The sequence below is a fragment of the Nicotiana tomentosiformis genome, chromosome 12 (genome assembly GCF_000390325.3).
Source record: "Nicotiana tomentosiformis chromosome 12, ASM39032v3, whole genome shotgun sequence".
Lineage (NCBI taxonomy): Eukaryota > Viridiplantae > Streptophyta > Magnoliopsida > Solanales > Solanaceae > Nicotiana > Nicotiana tomentosiformis.
In genome coordinates this window covers 121,751,173-121,774,876 of record NC_090823.1, presented here as the reverse complement: position 1 = coordinate 121,774,876, position 23,704 = coordinate 121,751,173, and the positions used below count along the sequence as shown (strand labels likewise).

The window sequence follows — 23,704 nt, the reverse complement described above, 5'->3', positions numbered from 1 at the left end:
CTGTCCCGTACTGCGGTCCTGCATAATAAAAGAATCGTCAATAAAATATATACCACAATGGAGGGCACGAGTCAAACGACTAACAGATGCAAGACTAAAAGGACAGTCAGGGACATAAAGAACGGAATCTAGGGTGATAGAAGAAAAGGGATTAGCTTGTCCAACTCCTTTTGCCTTAGTTTGATATCCACTGGCTAAAGTAACACTGGGAAGAGATTGTGAATATACAATATTTGACAAAAGTGATATATTACCAGAGATGTGATCAGAAGCGCCTGAGTCCATGATCCATGGGCCAAGAGTGCTAGACTGGGAAACACAAGCAAAAGAATTACCAGTAACAGAAGTATCAGTCTGAGCAACTGAGGCTACTTGTGGAGATGTCTGCTTACTTGCTCGATACTGAAGGAGCTCATTATATTCTTCTTTAGATAAACAAAATCCCTAGTTACCTGGAGTCTCGGTCTGAGCAATGTAAGCATTTTTAGGTGGACGACCATGTAAGGAATAGCACATTTCACGAGTGTGTCCAAGTTTGTGACAATAAGAACACTTGGGTCTAGATCTTTCAAAACGACCTCCTCCTTGTTTATGCTCCATAGTTTGAGATGCCAGAACATCCATTGTCTGAGATGCAAGAACAGAGGAATCAAGTATCTGTGATGAGATCACCGGTGGACTTGGTGCTGCAGCAAGGCGGAGTAATCGAGAGAATAATTCATCAACTGTCGGGACAGTCGGACTAGCCAAAATCTGGTCGCGTACTGAATCAAGATCATTAGGAAGTCCAGCGAAGGTAAGAACGAGAAACATCTTCTGTCGCTGCTCTTGTTGTTTTTCCACACTAGCAGAAACTGGCATCAACTTCTTAAATTCCTCCATGACTGCCTGTACTTGACCCAAGTAAGTAGACATATCCAATTCCTGCTTCTTTAAATTTGTCATCCGTGATATCACATCATAGAAGCGAGATATGTCATTAGTGTATAAGGTACGTGCCTTTGCCCAAACCAAATAACATGTCTGGAATGGACGAAACAAGGGCATCAACTTGGAATCAATAGATCGCCACAAGATACTACATAACTGAGCATCGATTTTTGCCCAAAGTGTTATTGCCTTTTCATCTCCATCGCTAGACTGTTTGATTAGATGTTCTTGAACACCTTGACCTCTACACCACAACTCGACAAATGAAGCCCAAGCTAAGTAGTTTGAACCTCCCATTAAAGGTTCCGAGGTAATAATAGCACTAGAGCTTCCAGAACTCATGTTTCTAGACCCAAAAGCATCAAATCCCAAAGACATTGTTGCAAATTATTACCAAATAAGAGAAAGAATCAACTGTAATCCACTGAAACAGAGTACGGAAACACAGAAACAGAATACTGAAATACTGTAGCTGCCGGAATCTACTGTAGTTGTCGGAATAGTACTGTAGCAGCCGGAAAAAACTCAAAGTTGTCGGAATGAAATGAAAACAGTAGGGGTAGGATCGGAATTACCAGGAGACCCAACTGTTCTGAAGGAAGATTTTCAAAAAATGGCTGGAAGTGGTCGTACGCGCCGGTGCGTGAGCTTCTGGTGGCGCTTGGAGGCGCGTGAGGAGGCTGCTGCCGGAGCTTTTCACTGGGGTTTGGTCGCCGGACAGTGACGACTCTTGTGGTAGTGTTGGAGTTTGCACAACACTGACAGAAATGAAGCAGATAGAAAATAGCCTTAAAAAAGTATTGATTTCTCTTTCCCGGAATCGCTGGAATTTATGCACAGCGATAAGTCTCTCACAATTTCTCTGATACCATGTGAGAAGGCACGGGAGAAAATATGTTATTGATATTGGATGAACAATACAATACAAGAGGTCCTTATTTATAGCTATACTATACAAGGACATACTACACCTCTACCAATGTGGGACAATACTACACTATATACATGCTGTAAACTAACACACACCAATAGATGAGGGTTATTGGTAATAATACAACTTTTCCCGGTATAAATTGTTTTTGACAGAAAATGCATGATTACACATAAACACAAGGAGAATTACCAGTAAATCATGCATCCCCCATGCATAAGTCAACAGCATATAAGATCAAGCAAACAATATCCAGAATATCCAAAAAGTAAAAGAAAAAAAGATGAATATAGATAACTCACCACTAAATCCAAATGCCGAAGAAGAGGGCAAGCGCCTAAGAGAGAGGGAAATTTTGACTATGTCAAAGTCATACGTGAACACAAGTACCAAGGTTAGCTCCCTAAGGTTTCTGAACATTTGTGTCTCGGTTGGGAAGTATTTTATCTGAAATAAAGAATGCTTTAATTGATCAGGATCTTCAAAAAACAAAGACCAAAGGAATTTGAGAAGACAAGACATCATCAGATACCTGAGAATAACCCACTTTAACTGTTAAAGATTTAACTTGAGCAGGTAAATCTCTTGCAAAATCACCAAATATGTATGGCATTGCAGCGGCTCCGTTAAAATTAATTATTACAATTTCCAACATGGGAACAAAAGAAAAATAAAATTTTACTTAACTAAAAAAAATACACTCAAATCGACGAAGATTTTTAGCTCGAAGATCAATCTCTTCCAATCCGTCACAAGCTAAGAAAAAAACGGATGTCACTGTGCCAGAGATGCATAGCTTATAAGAAAGTTTGCTACATGCTAGCTAGCTCTAACCGGTTAAGATTCAAACAAGAGGAAAAAACACTCTCAAGTTGTCCGCTTGCTAACAGAACACTGTCCAAAGTAAGGGTCCTAAGGGAATTAAGACGGACTCCGGAACTTGGTTGGATAATGCAATGGTATAAATACAAGTGTTTCAATGAGGATGCCTGAGAGAGAAGCTCAAGAGAAAATTTAAATAATTTGTTGGGGTTGCGTATGGGGTTGGAGTTGTAGATGGGGTGATCACTGCCACAATCAAATAAAAGACGTAGTCTTTCAACACCTAATCTTGAAATAGAATGCATCCATTGGTCAAGTTCCCTAAAAATCTTTCTCCCACAGCAAAAGGTTATCTCAACATTAGTCACTTTACGATCCGAATAAAGTTGTAATAACTGTTCTTTCAACAGTTTTTGCTGATCGTAAGGGCAACAACTGTGATCGAAAGGGTCAATCCCAAACCTGCCAAGGGGTTCGATTTCTAATGTAGGCATAGAGGCTGTTAGTTTACAGATATGTATAGTGTAGTTTTGTCCCACATTGGAAGAGGAGTAATATCTCCTTGTAGTGTATAGCTATAAATAGGGACCTCTTGTATTGTATTTATCATCCAATATCAATAACATATTTTCTCCCGTGCCTTCTCACATGGTATCGTTATGCGTCATTCCAGCGTTAACCGGGAAGAAAGAACTTAGTCATCATGCAATTTTTCCGGTGACCTAAGGCTTGTCTAAGTGAAAGTCCCTTTCTGTCGGTGTTGTGCTAAAACCAACACCACCACGAGGTAGATCACCCTCCGACGACCAACCCCTAAAATTTTATCCGGCAGAAAAGCCGCCACGCTCCTCCACGCGCCGGCAACAACAACTTTTCCGGCGAGGGTTCCGGCCATTTTTTTCGCGAAGCTTCTTCAGGACAGCTTGCTCGCAAAGGAATTCCGAGTCTATCCATCCTGGTTACGACAAATTCCGACAACTTTGGAATTTTCCGGCGTGAACAGTGTTTCCGGCGCAGAATAGTGTTCTGTTTTCCTGCTGTAAACAGTATTTTTCAAGCTATCTCTTCAGTTTTCTTACAGGAGTTACTTATTTCCACTATTTCAAGTTAACCCTACTACTACAAATTGTAGCGACATGGGAACCGATGCTTTGAATAGTCGGATGGTTTCTTTAGCAGATTATATTGAGTTCCTTCAGTATAAAGCATGTAAGCAGACATCTTCTGAGATAGCTTCTGTTGTTCAAACAGGTAATAGCGTGACTTGTTTCTCCCAATCTTCATCCTCTGAGTCTTGGGTCATTGATTCAGGTGCATCAGATCATATTTCTGGTAACAAATCTCCTTTCACTACTATTTCATATTCTCAATCTCTTCCAAAAGTCACAATGGCCAATGAGTCTCAAACCATGGCAACTGCAATAGGTCAAGCAAGCCCACTTCTTTCCTTACCTTTAGATTCAGTCCTTTATGTTCCCAATAATCCTTTTAATCTCATAGTTGTTAGTCGCTTAGCCAAATCACTTAAATGCACTGTTTTATTTCTTGATGACCATGTTTTTATACAGGAACGCAGTACGGGGCGGATCATTGGTACCGGGCATGAATCAAACGGACTTTATTACCTTATCCTTGCTAAATCACATGGACTCACATCTTGTCTTCCTTCTACAACTTGTCCTATTACTGATTCACCAGATTTATTACATAAACGGTTGGGACATCCCAATTTGTCAAAACTTCAGAAAATGGTATCTGGTTTATGTCACTTGTCAGCTCTAAAGTGTGAGTCATGTCAGCTCGGTAAGCATACCTGCTCCCATTTCCCTCGGCGTCTTGATAATCGAGCGGAGTCACCTTTTTACTTTAGTACATTCAGATGTTTGGGGTCCTAGTCGGGTCAGTTCCACCTTGGGATTCCGCTACTTTGTCAGTTTCATTGATGATTATTCCAGGTGCACTTGGATATTTTTGATAAAAAAATCGATCTGAGTTGTTTTCTATTTTTCAGACCTTCCACGCTGAAATTCAAAATCAATTTGGGGTTTCTATTCGCACATTTCGTAGTGATAATGCCCGAGAGTATTTGTCTTCCCCATTTCAGCAGTTTATGAAATCTCATGGGATTATTCATCAAACATCTTGTCCGTACATATCTCAACAAAATGGGGTAGCTGAAAGAAAGAATAGACATCTTATTGAAACTGCTCGTACCCTACTCATACAATCTCATGCTCCGTTGCGTTTTTGGGGGGATGCAGTTCTTACATCTTGCTATGTTATTAATCGTATGTCATCTTCAGCTATCCAGAACCAAGTTCCATTCTCTGTCATGTTTCCCCACTTACCTTTGTTCTCTCTTCCACCCCGTATCTTTGAAAGCACTTGTTTTGTCCATAACCTTACTCCAGGAACAGATAAGTTAGTTCCTCGTGCTCTTAAGTGCGTATTTCTGGGTTTCTCGAGAACACAAAAGGGGTATCGATGCTACTCTCCTGACCTCCAGCGGTACCTTATGTCCGCTGATGTTACCTTCTTTGAAACTCAATCATACTTCACAGGTTCAGGTCATCACTTAGATATTTCTGAGGTACTACCAGTTTCATCTTTTGGAGATTCAGTCACTCCAACTCCACCACCTACAGCTCCAGTTGTAGCTCCACCACCTATAGCTCCAGTTCCACCACCTACAGCTCTGGTTCCTCCGCATAATCCAGTTCAACCTTCTGCAGCTCCATCACTCTTGACTTATCATCGTCGTCCACATCCAGCATCATGCCCAGGTGATTCACGCCCCGCATCAGATTCTGCACCTACTGCGGACTTGTCTCCTCTTAGTCAACCAATTGCACTCCGCAAAGGTGTACAATCCACACTTAATCCTAATCCCCACTATGTCAGTTTAAGTTATCATCGTCTGTCGTCACCTCATTATGCTTTTATATCTTCTTTGTCCACTGTTTCTATCCCTAAGTCTACAGGTGAGGCACTATCTCATCCAGGATGGCGACATGCTATGATTGACGAGATGTCTGCTTTACATACGAGTGGCACTTGGGAGCTTGTTCCTCTTCCTGCAGGTAAGTCTACTATTGGTTGTCGTTGGGTTTATGCAGTCAAAGTCGGCCCGGATGGCCAGGTTGATCGGCTTAAGGCTCGTCTTGTTGCAAAAGGATATACTCAGATTTTTGGGCTTGATTATAGTGATACTTTCTCTCCCGTGGCTAAAGTAGCATTTGTTCGTCTCTTTTTGTCCATGGTTGTTGTACGTCATTGGCCTCTTTATCAGTTAGACATTAAGAATGCTTTTCTCCACGGTGATCTTGAGGAAGAAGTTTATATGGAGCAACCACCTGGTTTTGTTGCTCAGGGGGAGTTTAATGGTTGTGTGTGCAGATTGAGCAGGTCACTATATGGTTTGAAACAATCCCCTCGAGCTTGGTTTGGTAAGTTCCGCACAATTATTCAGGAGTTCGGCATGACTCGTAGTGAGGCTGATCACTCTGTGTGTTTATCGGCACTCTGCTTCAAGTCTCTATATTTATCTGGTAGTCTATGTTGATGATATTGTTATTACTGGTAATGATCAGGATGGTATTACTAATCTGAAGCAACATCTCTTTCAGCACTTCCAGACTAAGGATCTGGGCAGATTGAAGTATTTTCTAGGTATTGAGGTCGCTCAGTCTAGTTTAGGTATTGTTATTTCACAACGGAAATATGCCTTAGACATTCTTGAGGAGACAGGAATGATGGGTTGCAGACCTATTGACTCTCCTATGGATCCGAATGCTAAGCTTCTGCCTGGACAAGGGGAGCCTCTTAGAGACCCTACGAGATATAGGAGGTTGGTTGGCAAATTGAATTACCTCACAGTGACTAGACCTGACATTTCTTTTCCGGTGAGTGTTGTAAGTCAGTTTATGAATTCTCCCTGTGATAGTCACTGGGATGCAGTTGTTCGCATTCTTCGGTATATAAAGTCAGCTCCAGGCAAAGGATTACTATTCGAGGATCGAGGCCACGAACAGATTGTTGGGTACACAGATGCTGATTGGGCAGGATCACCTTTTGATAGACGTTCTACGTCTGGATATTGTGTTCTAGTAAGAGGTAATTTGGTCTCGTAGAAGAGCAAGAAACAAAATGTAGTTGCTCGATCTAGCGCCGAAGCCGAATATCGGGCCATGGCTATGGTGACGTGTGAGTTAGTTTGGGTCAAGCAGTTGCTAAAGGAGTTAAAGTTCGGAGAAATCAGCAAGATGGAACTAGTGTGTGATAACCAAGCTGCTCTTCATATTGCGTCAAATCCGGTGTTCCACGAGAGGACTAAACACATTGAGATCGACTGTCACTTTGTCAGAGAAAAAATACTTTCAGAAGATATTGTTACAAAGTTTGTAAAGTCGAATGATCAATTAGCAGATATTTTCACTAAGTCTCTTACTGGTTCTCGTATTAGTTACATGTGTAACAAGCTCGGTACATATGATGTGTATGCAACAGCTTGAGGGGGAGTGTTAGTTTACAGATATGTATAGTGTAGTCTTGTCCCATATTGGAAGAGGAGTAATATCTCCCTGTAGTGTATAGCTATAAATAGGGACCTCTTGTATTGTATTTATCATCCAATATCAATAACATATTTTCTCCCGTGCCTTCTCACAGAGGCAAAGAGATATTTCCACCTAGATAAAATGCTCATCCTAGCTGCATCTATTACTGTCAAATGTGGGAGAATGGAAATCAAAACATCATCTGGTAGCTGACCGAAGTAATCCTCCTTTGCACCATGAATCTAATTGCATTACAAGTTCCAGCAAGAATCTTTAAGGAGAAATTTTATAGAAGTCATGTTATTCCAGAAAAAGAACTAATAAACTAAATTCAAAGTTTTTTTTTTTCCTTTCTGGAGATTCAAAGATTACTATGACTCTTTTTTAAAATTTTGCCAATTTGTTTCCATAAGACACCATCAAAATCAGATTTTGCACATACCTCTGCCAAAGAAAGGGGCACCAAATACTTTTTGATTAATCGACGAACTTTACTTCTCGGTCTTTTACCCAAAAACCCATAATAATTCATCCAAAGAGCAATTCCACCCAATGTAAGCAACGGCAAGATTATTCGTCCTAACAACAGGAAAAGGGAAAAAATTGCATTAAACACAAAAAGGAATGAACTTTCATTATCGCAAATTCAACAACAACATGTTAAAGGAAGAGAATGTTTACCCGGAATATCTCTATCAGCATGCACCATATCTGTAGAATTTTGTAACCAGCAAATAATATATATGTATATGTATATGTAGATGTATTATATATAATTAATGCATGTGTGTATACTATGTACCTCTGCTGCTAAAATATAAGAGAGAAAGCACTCCAGCTTACTTGGGGCAGAAGACAAGGGTAAGGGAACTAATGATTTACTGCTGTTTGGCTTATATTGTACCTTGCACATTTTATGCTGTTTGTTCCCCTTTTTTTATTTAAAAAAAAATAGTACGGCTCTTTGTCTTTTGAATCCATCTTCCCGTTTTAATATAACTCGGGATATTCTAGTTTTACTATTTTGGCCTTATGCATCTTAGGGTACGATCAGTAAATAAAAGTAAGTGTTGGTCTCTGCTCAAGGAGTTACTCAAGAACAACAGCAAACAGTATCTTCAAAGGAAAGTTAGGCTTTTTCTGTAGAATTTTTGATAGATCACCTTTAGTTCAGTCTTTGCAAATTACAAAGTACATACTGAGCATAAACTGGTAAACCACTTCTTTAATGAATTAAATACGCAACGGCAGTTTGATAAAATTCAGGCACCGACTTTCCCATGGAATGATACTTCCTTAACTTCCCAGACAACAAAAAGAGCATTAGACACAAAGCCAAATACTTATCGATCAAGTAGTGTAACATGTCTTTTTCTCATGCTATTCAATTAAAATTAAATCAGTTTATCGACTTGAATGCCCAAAATGGAAAGTTAAAACTTCAAGTAATAAAGATAGTATGCTCAAGAATTTGAAAGCATTAAAGAAGATTGTTGTCATGAAACAATTACTTGCAAGCAAAGAGCAGTGCCGCAAAACTGGAAATTTTCCTCTTCAGAAAGGGAAGATTAACACGAATAATTAAAATAGAAACTCGTAAATATTTTCATGGCCATGGTTGTCCGTTCCTGAATGGAATGGACACTTCTAAAGTGGTTGTGTTCTTGTTGGAGACTGACCCAATCACTCGTTTGACTCTCATCAGACTTGTGTCAAACTCACCTCACTTATTAAGTTTCAAAGAAAATGTGGACAGGATGAGCAGGAGTCAAGTGTCACTTATTAGGTTTCAAAGAAACATGATCCGTATCTGTCACTGTTAATAGATAATGATGCATACATTTAAATGTTCATGGTTATTGTCTCCTTTTCTTTTTCGTTGGAATAGTTCACATATACATAACTAATAAAATCATCTGTTTATAACCCCCTCCCCCCCCCCCCCCCAAAAAAAAAAAGGAAAAGGGTCTTACCTCATGCAAGTCTGCTTTATTGTTGGCTTGGGCAATGCTTCTTTTCCTCAGTGGAGAGAAAATAGGAAAAATGATGTTCTCCGATTTCCATCTGTCGTGTATTATCGCTTATGTCCTCTTTAATAACGAGATGGATGGGTTCTACTAACACTTGTTCAAATATTACTCCTTCCAAAGACGTTTTCTCAGGCTTTTTTCCCTAATCCCTTTCGGATTGTGGACGATAAATACTTCGTCTCAACTGTTGATCTCTACATTCACCTATATACTTTTGACTAGATTCAAGAATCAACCCAATACCAACAAGATACGCTACGACTAAGCCAAAAAGGGTGATAGCCTAGTGCAAGCTTTATCAAAAATTCCTGTCTGACGAGCAATCTCTATAAATCAGGAAGCAAGCAATTAAGCTGCACAAAGCTATTGGTTCTTATGGAATATATGTTTTCTTGCTCGTTAGTGCTATATTCATCACTATAAATCATCCAAGTTCTTGCTACATTGTTTCCTACTTTCACAGTAAAGTGAGTATGTTGGATAAGAACTTGTTTGAGTCCATGAGGTAAAAGATAGACAGAGTACCTTAAAAGAATAAGATAAGATCTGGAAGTACTCTTACTGTGTCGAACCTAATACTTGGATAGAGAGCCAAAAGAACTAATGGTTTCGAGTGCGTAACTGACTCAGTCTTTCTCACTCTAAGAACAAAAACACTGACTGGAAATGTCTACATGCTTCTATTTCCAATTGCTTCCTCCCCCAACTCCACCCTCCAAATGAGAAATCACAGGCTTTTTTCTGTTTCTAGATTGGTTCATCAAAAAAAGGATAACTAGACATAAAACGAAAAGTTCTTGAGCTTGAAACTGATTCAACAAGCAACGCACATTGGAAGATCTTCAAGAATGATCAAGCTTCAAGGTCTAGATAAAAGGATTTTTCCCAGGGATTTGTCCAGTGGTAAGAGGGTAAAGTGTGATGTGTGGGTTAGGCAAACATCACGGTTTTGGATCCTGCCACAAACAAAAGCCTATGTTCAAGTGAAGAAGGGTAGAGGTGTGGGCCTATTATTCACCAAACTTTGAACAGTGCGCCAAGTAAGTTTGAAATTAGTCGGATCAAACTTTATCGGCATCCAGTGTAGTCTAGCTTCGTTCACTACAAGATTGCTGCATTTATGTATACTTTTTCTCAATGTATACTTCAGCATCTTTTGCCTAAATACTCAATGATTTTAGGTAATCTTAGATATTTATCAAGAACATGCAGAATATCTTAAAGTATATGGAAGAAACTTTTAATAACCAAAATACTTTATTAGGATCAGTACTGGGTTAAAACAGTCGTGGATCATGTTTCTTACTTATATAAAATGCCAAATGGCATGTGAAGTTAGAGCCTCACAGATCAGCAAAGATATTGATTTATGTTGTCTTATTCTGATGTTTAGTTGGATAAAATATCTTTCTCATATTTCTTTTCCCATTTCCCCGAGCTGCAATTTACAAAGTTTCTGACAAAGGTTACTTCTTTTCATTTCCTTTTGATATGATTTATATCATGCTAATCGCCAGAATATTGACAAGAATGTCACATAGTTCCTAACTATATATTATTTAGCAGCCATTGCAACGTTTTAACCACAAATTTAGACGTTAAACTCCAGCAACATAACTAATGGAAATCTAAATATCTAACTAAGACGTTAAATTCCAGCAATATAACAAAAGGAAATCTAAACTTCTTTTAAATATCCAGGTAAAATTTTTAAGTATTTACAGCATAGCTCCTCGAAAACTGGAGCATAAGATATTGTAGGCCGTCATTGGGTAATCTTAGATAATCCATATAGCACATCCACATTATCTTAACGTATATGGAAGAAACATCTTTTATTTGGATAACGACGGTATACGGCCCAGCTTGCACAACTTCAATTATTCCACCGGTTAGTCGGTTACCTGCTACCTCCTCCCAACAGAGGTACCGAGTAATTCTGCCCACTAAGATTTAGGCAAATGGAAAGAAATCACCTAGGTTTTCCTCCTCTGCTAGGATTTGATCCCTGGTTTCCACGATTTTCACCCACTTCATTGACCGCTAGGCCACACCCTGGGGTTACACGTCTATGGCAGAAACTTCTAGTAACCAGAATACTTTCTTAGGATCATTACTAGGTTAAAATAGTTGCGGATCATTTTTTCATTATTATATAAGCTGCCAAATGTTATGTGATGTAATAGCTTCACTGATCAACAGAGACTTTATGTCATATTATTCTGACGTTAAGTTGGATAAAGCATCTTTTCTCATACAATTTTCCCATATCTCTAAGCCGCAATCGACAAAGTTATTGGCGAAGTTTACTTCTTTTCATTTCCTTCCTATCATTTAGCTCATGCGTAACCGCCAGAATACTGTTAAGAATTTCACATTGTATGTTAACAATAAAATATTTAGCAGCCACTGTGATATGTTAACCACTAATTTAGACCTTAAAGTCCAGAAATAGAACAAATGGAATTCTACATTTCTTTTTTTTTTATATAAGGAAAAAAATGAAATGTAGAATTACATTTCTTCTAAATACCCAATTAGCACTTTTTTAGTTACACTATAGCTCCTTGAAGACAGGTTAATAAGATATTATGGGCCATGATAGGACTTCCAAGAATCTATATGAGCAGGGACTTCTCACAGAAAATCCTAACTTGGAAAATGCAATGAGTTGATGATTAACAAGCAAGAATAGTGAACTTACAAGTCCAGATCCCGCACAGTTTAGCAATATTCAATCAAAGTAGAAGGTCAACTGAATCTGGACAAGTACATAGCGATAATGAGAGAAAGACTCTATATTAAGAGACCAAGGCCCTGGACAAAGTAAGAAGCCCTTAGAACTAAATTTATTTGCTCAATACTATGAGATATATATAACTAGAGAAAGAGGAAAAGAGAGAAACTTTTCTTCTGACCTCTTCTTTTTCCAGATAGATAAGTGTTTTTCCTTGACCAGCAACAACGTCACCAGTTTTCCAGCAAGAATGGCTGATTCCATCTCCATTACCCTGTGCAAAAGAAAAAATCTCCATTTTCCAACTGCAATTCCATTGTCAGAACGAGTTATTTTTTCATTTCTCTTTCTGTCCCCCTCAGCCTCTCCCTAATGCTACTTTTATTTTTTCTTTCTAGAGGATTAGGTGAATCCTCCAACTCAGGATAAGATTTGAGCTTGTTATTTACACCAGTTCAGTGTTAAGATACTCTGATTACATGCTTCGTGCTGAACAGAGGAATAACGAGGCATCGTTAAAAATAAATATACTGAAGCCATAAGATAATGTAACACTGACGGTACAGTCAGGTATCACTACAATGTAACTGCTAATTAAGACTATCACACTTTTGGTCATTGCTCAAATCCAGAGCACCAAAAACAAGAATGCAAAGGAATTCAGCCTACTAAACCTTATAAGAAAAACAAAAAGTTTCCAAATTTGATTTTTGGTGCAAGAAAATAAACTCATCCCAACCTCGAGGCAAGCGATAAATAAGGAATCTGGAAAATCTAACACCTCAGAGTGACTTAGTCAGCGACTATGCTTTAACACCATTCTCTCATTTAGTAGTGAGGTGGACTTCCATATAACTTAAGTATCCTGCAAGGCTATTACTTAATAGTCAGACCTTATAAATAAATCAATAATATAATTAGTGATAATAATTCTAACCACAAAATCATCAATCACTAGAAGTTGGATGCTTTAGGGTACTAGTATGTAGCTTCTTCGGACCTATTTGATTATTTTATATACTACACACCAACGATGTGTTTCCCACATGCAAAGTACTATTTTTATTTATCACAAGAACGAACAACTATCTTAACAAATGAAATATTTGTAAGTCGGTGTTTCCAATCAAGAAAAAGAACACCAACAAGTTTGTTATCTAAAGTCAAGCAGTAAGTTAGGTGAATAAGAGAGATGCCCCAGCTCTCAACACAACATTGAGCATCATGACTTACGAGAAATAAGCTGCATAAATGGAGTTACTCGGCTAAACAATAACAACGTATAGGAAAAAGAAAGACCACAAACCATACGAGTGTTGATTTAAAAGTAAGACTGTGAGCTGATTAAGCTACTGCTGAAAAAGTTCTGTTTTACATGTAGTTAATACACATGAACTCTTGCATCATTCAATTTCACCTTTCTGCTGAAGTACTAGGTTACAGTTATTCATCCAAAAATGTTAAGAATTTACTCATTGACTATAAATTACAAGAGAATGCAGAAAATAAGAGAATTATGCTAATTATACAACAGGGCAACCAACAGGGATTCTTTTCTTCAAGTCCCTCTCAGTGGTTGCAAATAAATGGTGTTTTTTCTGGCCAAAGTTAAGCCCTGTAACAGGTGAGATAAATAGTCCTCAGCTCTGGTCCCTATCATCTTCAAAGAGACAAGTTCGACTTCAACGATTATCAAGTGGTTCAAAGGGCCACAAGAGAACTAGCACAGAGGCTGCACAAAGACCCAAGAAAGGCCGGTGCCCTCTGATCCAGTAGGGACCAATACAAGCTCGATTGGAAGACAACAAAGTCCATATATGCCTTTATTCCTCAGATACACAAGCACATACCTTCTCCAGCAGCAATGGCCAATCTTTGCCAAGTTGCTGCCGGTTTAGCTCCATGGCAACCCTAAAATCTTGAAATGATATCAGGCTGTCGGGAGCCTGTTCTTGCATGAATTCTGAAGATTTATCGCTACTCACCTGAATATGATGGCCTGGTCTGAGACCATTAACAGGCTTTGTATAGGTTTGCTGCTTCTTTCTGCTGATCTTAGTAGGTTCATGCCCAGACCTTGCTCCCAAAAGTTGAACACAAGATCCGATTAAACCTTTTAAGTAAGAATCTAAACCATTGTTCACCAAATTGGCACAATCGACTGCCACCCCTTCAATTCCCTGTTCTGCGGCAATCTGCTCCATGCGTTCCCTCAATGTTAAGGTGTCCAACAAAGCACCAAAATTAGAAAAGCTAAAACATTTACTACTGGTTGCCAAAGGCAATTCTCTATGTGATCCAACTACGCTGACAGGGTAAAATGGAACTCCAAGCGGCGCTTGTAGCTCACTCCTAGCATGCATCTCTTTCCCATCACCACTAACCTGATCTTTGTTATGTACAGAAACTGGACCTCCAAGTGGTCTCTTTGTTAAAGAAAGTTTGGAAGTTTCTAGATTCGCTGCCTCCCTTTCGTCCTCCGATCGCTGGATGAGTCCTGGATTGTGCTGTACAGACCTCAGGCCATCAGGGGGATTCAAGTAACCATTTTCCTTAGTAACATCAAAATCACTCGATTCTTCCGCTGTTGATTGAAAAGTAAAACTAGTTTTCTCATTCGGTCCAAGTGCACTACGGCCATCCCCAGCCCTACGATCACAAAAGCCTGTTCTGGCCTTTCGAGGAGATAATGGCAAAATGTCCCCATTTGACAAACCTGGTTGACTTGAAGACTGTCTTAATGAAACACGCGACCCATTTTGCTCATAAACATCATTTGAAGCCTCATTGTTGCCAAGCGTTGCACCAGGCTTCAAAAACTCATCCTCATGACTTGATGGTGGAACTTTTGCACTACAAGCATTTTTCAAAATAGAACGGATAAACTGATTGTGCAGCAGAATGTTCTCTCTTCCGAAGATCCTAAGACAAATCTTACTGAACTCAACCTTGCTTATCTTCAAGCTCAGCAACCTATTTAAGGAATAAAAGTACTGTTTCGACCTATCTGATCCAAGTTTCCTCACTATCTGAGCTTTCAGTTCAGCAAGATTAATCCGTGAATGCTGATGTGGCGGTTGCATCTCTGTCAGCACATAAGTTCCATACACAAAAAGCAAAGGTTATAAAGTTTCCACTGCTCAAAAACAAAGAACTTCAGGATCAGAAACCAATTCCACCACTAAATTAGGGTTTTCCCCCAAACTCCAAAAAAACAACTTGGAAACTACAACGAATCCCACTAATATCAATCTTTCCATTTTCCAAAATCAAATCCCATCTCCAAAATCCCAACTTGTAACAGTATAAGATTTAAAGGGGCGGAGGTCAGCACCAGAAATCCAAATTCTCAACTAACTCTCCCTCCAAAAACCCAATCTTGAAATAGTTCAAATCCCAAGTCCTACTAAAACTCCAATCTTAAAACCCCATCAAAACCATTACTTTATAAAACCCTCCATTTCTAGCAAAAATACCTCCCTGTAACTCCAATCTTAAAACCCACAACTTTATTTCCAATTCAATAACTTCAAACTGCCAAGATTACCTAAAACATACCCAAAATGCCAACTTTTTCCAAAATTTGAAAGCTTGGAGCTTCACACTTCAAGTTCAAATTCATTCTAAATGAACAAAGATTTAAACTTCAAAGGTGTCAGAAGAATTAGAATTCATACAGACAAAAGTGAACACTCTTTACCTTATTGGAGCTTCACTTAACTGATACACAATTCAGATTCACAAAATATTACATATAAAAAAAACAATTTTTTTCAACTCTTACTTGTTTCTTGATACTCATGTATAAGCTTCGTCTTCCATCCCTTTGCATTTCAATTCTCCTCTGTTTATTATGTTCTTCTCCAAAAATCACATCTTTTGAATCAAGAATCGAAAATACCCACTTCCCACTTTCTCTCTCTGACACTACTCTCTCTCTCTCTCTCTCTCTCTCTCTCTCTCTCCTTGATTTCTCCTGAATCCGACTCTTCTTTGTTCTTGTGTTTTCCGTATTTATTTTAGAACTTCGTATTATCACGCTCTCTCTTTCTCGTGTTGTTGCACGTGAACGCTGATTGGGTGTTTATGGGGATGTGGGGGTTATAGGACTTAACTGCGCGTGGGTGAAGTAAGTTTAAGAGGATATATTTGCTCAAAGTTTGTATGAAAAAAGAAGGAAAGATTCTAAAAGAGAAATACTATAAACTGCTAAGAGGATTTAGTGAGCACTGAATTGCAGCAGTCAGCAGTCTTTACAAGGTCTTTTACTAATTTGTAGGAGTACCAAAATAGCAATGAAATGTTTACTATTCTGAAAATGAAGAAGAAAATAATTTGGTTTGACTCAAGAAAAAAGTCAAAGAAAAAACACAACGCTTTGTACATCTGCTGAACTTTTGAGGACTTCTGTTCATTTAAAACTTTCCCAACTAACTTGACAAAATGATGATTCCCATTTTGTTTGAACTAACTAACTTCAATTATTCTATGCTTAGGTTAATAGGAAGAAATCATCTAATAGATTTTTAGCTCTGTTGGGATTTGGAGCCAAGAACTCACGATTCTCTTCCCACTTTATTAACCATTAAATTATACCTTCGAGTGCATAAAATAATTATGATCACTAATTAGAAAGTTGAAACCGAATCTAATCCGGTTAAATCATATACTATTATGGGAAGGGCATTAACTAAGATTCTAGACCTTAAATCAGGGCAAGTGCATAGATATTTGTTTCAAATATATGTTTCGAAGACGAATGTTTAAAGCCGAAAATTATAAAGTGTCTAGTGTTTAGCCGCTTCAGAACCAACTTCGGACTTGTGGGACTGAAAAGTTGAAAATTACGGATATAAAATTTCAGACTTTAACAATTCAGGTCTGAAGTTGAAAATTTGAAGTCAGAATTGTCAAAACTTAACTTCAAACCTATGAACCAGTTAACAATATGAGGTCTGAATATATGATGATATCATTCCCTGTCTTTTATCTTTGGCAGCTCAAACTTCCGACCTTCGGATCTAAAGTAAACCTCATGTTTCGAAAATGATACCATCTTTTGGTTTTCCACTAAAGCATATCTAAAATTTTATAATGAACAAGATGATGTTCTTTATGTATTGATCGATTGACATGATCACATTTGGATTTAGAGAAAGAATCTTTCTTAGTTGGTTTGTCGCCTAAAAGTTATTGCCCCCCGCCCCTCCCCCTAAACTACCATTGAAAGTATGTAGTTCAATAGCCATCCATCCCAAAGGTAGTAGTTGCTTCTTTTTTCTGTTATTTTCTTCCATAGTTAGATGTGTTTCGATATCACAATCACTCTTTTGTACTTGTTGTATTTATCTTTTTAAAAATATTATGAAGGACTTCTATTTGTGTTTTAAAAAAGAAGTTAAAAAATAAAGAAGCGGGGTTGGATCGAAAGCTGGAGCCGAAGAATATAGAATGAGCTACATCACATTTCGGTGAAACTTTAGATAAAAACTTCAAACAAAAATTTAAACTTCAGACAATTTTTATAAACAAAAGTGAGACCTAAAAAAAGTCTTCAGATATTTATTTGAAGTTTGGGTTGCCAAATTTCAGACCCGTATTTCTGAAAAAAATTTAAAACTTTAACTATGTATTAAACAAGATCCTTAACGTGGCTATTTATGCTTTCCCTCATAATTTACAAAAAACAAGTTTCATAGGAGAACTTGTTTTAACTTATTTCTATTTTCATGTCTACCTAGCTAATATGAATAAGTCGACTAACTGCTATTTTTCTGTATCGTTCTTTTATGTGTGACAAAAGAATATGATACAAATTACGACGAACTCTTCTTTATGTGTTTGAACTTCTTTCAATTTCATATCTGAAGATAAATCATGTAGGAGATTTATGTAGATTATTTTGTTATTTATTATCGTAAATTATTCTTTAATGGTAATGACTGCTACATACTTTGAAGTCTTTCGTGCTATTTTTTGTTAAATACCAGTAGTAGTATAAAGTATAAACTGTTAAAATTGTAATGAATTTTGAATAGCATGATTTTTCCTAGAAATTAATCGCAACGGCCTTTGTATTATTCAATTATTTTTCAATTGTTATGTAGGGAATGAACTATCCATTGTAATTTAGAACGAACTGGATTAATTGCATATGTTACGCTACCATCTGAGTATATTGATAAAGCTAGTTACCTAGTTATGTACTCGCTAACATTGGAAAGGCAAAAGGTCATTCTTTGATTAAATTCAACTTTATGATGTTATGCTATTCATTTTCCTCCTTTCGTCCTATAGACAATAAATTGCGTCGAGAAAATAAAATCAAGACAAAAAAATATTGCAACAATCGTAGTATTTGATTTCAAATAATACGAGTGTACAATCTCCGAATCCTCTGATTATTCTTTTCAATAATAAATAAATTCAAGGGCCTTTGAGCTTGATCTTGAACTTGATTTGTTGAACTTGAACTTGATTGCTTGAAGCTTGAAACTTATGGAGGAATTTGCAACGTTTGATCCACGAGCTCTTTCTTGCTTCTTGTTATAACTTCTGGTGTCTTTTCAGGGTTATGAAGACTCCTATTTATAGTTGTGGAAGGGAAGAGTTATGATAAGAACAAACTCTTTCCGACCAGTCAAATTGAAGTGAGACAAGGCCACATTTGATTGGCCAAAACATGTCACTTGCACATGTGGCGCAATTTCATTGGCCTATTCATTAATGGTAATGACTGCTACATACTTTGAAGTCTTTCGTGCTATTTTTTGTTAAATACCAGTAGTAGTATAAAGTATAAACTGTTAAAATTGTAATGAATTTTGAATAGCATGATTTTTCCTAGAAATTAATCGCAACGGCCTTTGTATTATTCAATTATTTTTCAATTGTTATGTAGGGAATGAACTATCCATTGTAATTTAGAACGAACTGGATTAATTGCATACGTTACGCTACCATCTGAGTATATTGATAAAGCTAGTTACCTAGTTATGTACTCGCTAACATTGGAAAGGCAAAAGGTCATTCTTTGATTAAATTCAACTTTATGATGTTATGCTATTCATTTTCCTCCTTTCGTCCTATAGACAATAAATTGCGTCGAGAAAATAAAATCAAGACAAAAAAATATTGCAACAATCGTAGTATTTGATTTCAAATAATACGAGTGTACAATCTCCGAATTCCTCTGATTATTCTTTTCAATAATAAATAAATTCAAGGGCCTTTGAGCTTGATCTTGAACTTGATTTGTTGAACTTGAACTTGATTGCTTGAAGCTTGAAACTTATGGAGGAATTTGCAACGTTTGATCCACGAGCTCTTTCTTGCTTCTTGTTATAACTTCTGGTGTCTTTTCAGGGTTATGAAGACTCCTATTTATAGTTGTGGAAGGGAAGAGTTATGATAAGAACAAACTCTTTCCGACCAGTCAAATTGAAGTGAGACAAGGCCACATTTGATTGGCCAAAACATGTCACTTGCACATGTGGCGCAATTTCATTGGCCTTTTAATGTGACTTGGCATGCCTTGTCATTTTTACATGTGGCATGATCATATTGGCTCTTCTGTGTGACTTGGCGTGTCACGTCATTTGACACGTGGCACCAAACTGGGCCTCTAGGAAGATGGCATATTGGGCATAATGAAGTGGACTCATCATTTGTAGCTCAACTAAATGGACTAGCCCAATGAATTAAGACTTATTTATTTAATCCATATATATTGGATTTATACAATTGATCCAATTATATTAGCCCATAATATTTATTTGGACCAAAATGTATTTAATTTAAAGTATAGTACAAATTATTTTATGAATTTAATTTTCATAAAATTATTTTATGAATTTAATTTTCATAAAATTTATATACCTACAAATGCCCCTGTTTCGAGACTTAACAAAATATATGTTTTGATGAATATTGAAGACAAGGATTGAAGTAATATTGAAGCATCATTCCTTCTTCTTTTTACGTAAATTTCGAGCAAAATTATCATACAAATACTTGAAACACCAAAGTTTCCAATCTTCAGTCACGTAAGGTTGTAATTGCTTGCTGACATTCCATTTTGACTTTGCCAAAGAAAACTCTTTCTTTTAATTGAGAACCATTATTGTCATATGTATAGTAGACCTCAAGTACATGTAAAATAATTGGAATTCAGCTCAGCCTATAGAATTTGCAAGTCAATCGGCCGTGAGATAAGTTTGCCACGTAGCTCAATTCCAAACCATCTGTATCGCTGCCTCACAACTATCCAAATCTCTTTAGGAGAGAAACTATGAATATTTGATATTGAAGACTACAATTTGAGTCCCTGTTGACAATAACTTATTGCCGCCGCTTTTGCACCTAATCCCACATCGGAACTAAGCTTTCAACGTAGTTTTTAATCAACTATATAAGGCTATATGCTCTTCCTTCGTTCTTCCCCAATTTACAGTGTTTGCAAATCACAAGAAGTACAATGCCGAGGTAACTTATTTTTATTCCCTTTTGCGTTTTCTTTGCTTGTTTTTTTTTTGGTAGGTCAAGAATAGTGGGATTGTTCTTTTTTAACAAGATGATCTATGGGATACTTATCCCCATCCGAATATGGGAGAGATTACTTTCAAGGTGGCGAGACTATCGGAGAGATTACTCTCAAGATGACCCGACTATCGTAGAAATTACTTTCAAGACGACTCGACTATCGTAGAGATTACTCTCAAGACGACCTGACTATCGGAGAGATTACTCTCAAGACGACCCGACTATTGGAGAGATTACTCTCAAGATGGCCCGACTGCCGGAGAGATTACTCTAAATGTGGCCCGACTATCGGGGAGATTACTCTCAAGATGACTCGACTATCGGAGAGATTACTCTCAATGTAGCTCAACTATCGGAGAGATTACTTTCAATGTGCCCCGACTATCGGAGAGATTACTCTCAATGTGCCTCGACTATCGGAGAGATTACTCTCAAGAGTCTTACATGTCCACAGATGGGGTGAGTTCACAGATGCCTTTATGGATCATTTCTTGCCTGCCGAAACTAAGGCAGCTCGTGCCGCTGAGTTTGAAAGCCTGAAGCAGGGTAGCATGAATGTGTGGGAGTACCATATGGAGTTTGCGCGCCTGTCCAAGTATGTTATTCACATGTTGCCCACTATGGAGGTTAGAGTACGCCGGTTTGTACATGGCCTTAGCCCCTTGGTTATCAATGAGGCCTCTACATCTGCCTTAAATTCTGATATAAACTATGGTAAGATGGTGACATTTTCTCAAGCCACAGAGACCCGCAAATTGAAGAATAAAATGGAGTGTCAGAGTAGCAGCAAGGCCCGGTCCGCGGGCAACTTTGGTGGTTCTTCCGGTGGTAGTGATGGTAGGTCGGCATTCAGGGGAGCGTCATTAGGACCATCCCAATCATTCGCCCAGTCTTCGATGGGTGCACAATCATCTGGAAGGGACCCCACCAGCAGGGTCGGCCCGACAGAAGGTTTCAGCAGCGGAGGCTTCCATACCCTAAGTGTGGGAGGATTCACTTTGGGTCATGTTTCATGAACCTACCAGTATGCTATGGGTGTAGTTTGCGGGGTCACATTTAGAGAGATTGCCGCTCGTCCCGCCGAAATATGGGCAGAGGCGCATCACAGGCAACTAATTATACACCTACTACATCCACAGCACCTCCAGCTCGAGGCACCCCAGCACCCGCATGGCGTGGTGTAGCTAGAGGTGGTGCACAAAATTTGGGAGGACCCGACAGATTTTATGCTATGCGGAAACGTCGGGAATCAAAGGCTTCTCTAGATGTTGTCACAGGTATATTGACTGTCCAATCTCATGATGTAAATGCTCTTATTGATCCCGGTTCCACTTTGTCATATGTCACTCCTTATGTTGCTATGGAATTTGGGATAGAACCAGAATAGCTTTATGAGCCGTTCTCTGTATCTACTCCAGTTGGTGAGTCTATTTTGGCCACGTGGGTTTATAGGGATTGTATTGTCACATTGCGTGGTCGAGACACCGTGGACGATCTTATTTAATTGAGAATGGTCGATTTTGATGTGATAATGGGGATGTATTGGCTTTATTCTTATTTTTCCAAGCTTGATTGCCGAACCAGGACTGTTAGGTTCGAATTTCCAAATGAGCCAGTTATTGAGTGGAAGGTTGATGATGTAGTGCCAAAGGGTAGGTTTATTTCCTACCTTAAGGCCACAAAGATGATAAACAGGGGATGTATTTACCATTTGGTCCAGGTTACGGACACCGATGCTGAGGCACCTACACTTGAGTTTGTGCCTGTTGTGAATGAATTTCCAGGAGTCATTCTAGATGAACTCTCTGGGATCCCACCAGATAGGAAAATTGATTTTGGGATTGATGCGATACCAGACACACATCCTATATCCATTCCACCTTATAGAATGGCACCGGTAGAATTGAAGGAGCTAAAGGAACAATTGAGAGATTTGTTATGCGAAATTTTCGAAATGTAAATTTTGGCTCGAGTCTGTCACATTCTTGGGTCATGTTGTCTCTAGTGATGGGATTAAGGTTGATCCTCAGAAAATTGCGGCTGTGAAGAATTGGCCGAGGCCTACAACTCCAATAGAGATTCGCAGTTTCTTAGCCTTAGCTGGATATTACAGAAAGTTTGTGGAGGGGCTTTCTACTCTTGCCTCTTCGTTGACTAAATTGACGCAGAAGGCAATTAAGTTCCAATAGTCAGATGTTTATGAAAAGACTTTCCAGGAATTGAAAGCAAGATTGACTACGGCGCCGGTGTTAACTCTACCAGAGGGTATAGATGGATTTGTGGTATATTGTGATGCTTCAATAATCGGGTTTGGGTGTGTATTAATGCAACACGGGAAGGTGATAGCTTATGCTTCTAGGCAACTAAAGAATCATGAGAAGACCTATCCAACACATGATTTAGAACTTGCGACAGTGGTATTTGCATTGAAAATTTGGCGTCATTATTTATATGGGGTCCATGTTGATATATTCACGAACTATAAGAGCCTTCAATATATTTTCAAGCAGAAGTAATTGAATCTGAAGCAGAGAAGGTGGCTTGAGTTACTCAAGGACTATGACATTGATATTCTTTATCATCCAGGAAAGGCCAATGTTGTGGCTGATGCTCTTAGCCAGAAATCTATGGGTAGTTTGTCTCACTTGGAAGCATATCAGAGGCCATTAGCCAAGGAAGTTCACCGATTGGCTAGTTTGGGAGTTCGTCTTGCGGACTCTAGTGAAGGAGGGGTAATTGTGCAAAATAGGGCTGAATCATCGCTTGTTGTGGAAGTCAAAGAGAAGCAATATAACGATCCATTGTTGGTGCAGTTGAAAGAGAGGATTCATAAATATAAGACCATGGCCTTTTCTCTTGGCACGGATGATGGTACACTAAGGTACCAAGGGCGACTCTGTGTTCCAAATGTGGATGGTCTCCGGGAAAGAATTATGACTGAAGCTCACACTTCTAGGTATTTCGTGGACCCAGGTTCTACGAAAATGTATCATGATCTTAAGGAAGTATATTGATGGAATGATATGAAGAGGAATGTGGCGGGTTTTGTGGCAAAATGTCCAAATTGTCAGCAAGTGAAGGCCGAACACCAAGGCCCGATGGGTTGGCACAAAATATAGAAATTCCAATGTGGAAATGGGAAATGATTAATATGGAC

The 23,704-nt window shown here is 38.4% G+C and overlaps 1 protein-coding gene across 6 annotated transcripts in view; it reads right to left on the bottom strand.

Annotated features, from left to right (window-relative positions):
* The window catches only part of LOC104094601 (uncharacterized), a 31,123-nt gene extending 14,790 nt beyond the window's left edge, over positions 1–16,333 (bottom strand). For 2 of the 6 annotated variants that reach the window (XM_070191779.1, XM_070191783.1), the window contains exons 1-4: positions 13,857–16,333; positions 12,188–12,879; positions 7,682–12,030; positions 2,164–2,308 (exon numbers count right to left, since the gene is read on the bottom strand). In XM_070191779.1, the coding sequence (XP_070047880.1) occupies positions 12,835–12,879; positions 13,857–15,089 (1,278 nt within the window). In that variant the 5' untranslated portion in view covers positions 15,090–16,333 and the 3' untranslated portion in view covers positions 2,164–2,308; positions 7,682–12,030; positions 12,188–12,834. The remainder of the gene's footprint in view (positions 1–2,163; positions 2,309–7,681; positions 12,031–12,187; positions 12,880–13,856) is intronic. The other 4 variants (XM_070191781.1, XM_070191782.1, XM_070191780.1 and 1 more) reach the window with 4 other exon arrangements.
* Between the last annotated feature and the right edge of the window lie 7,371 nt (positions 16,334–23,704).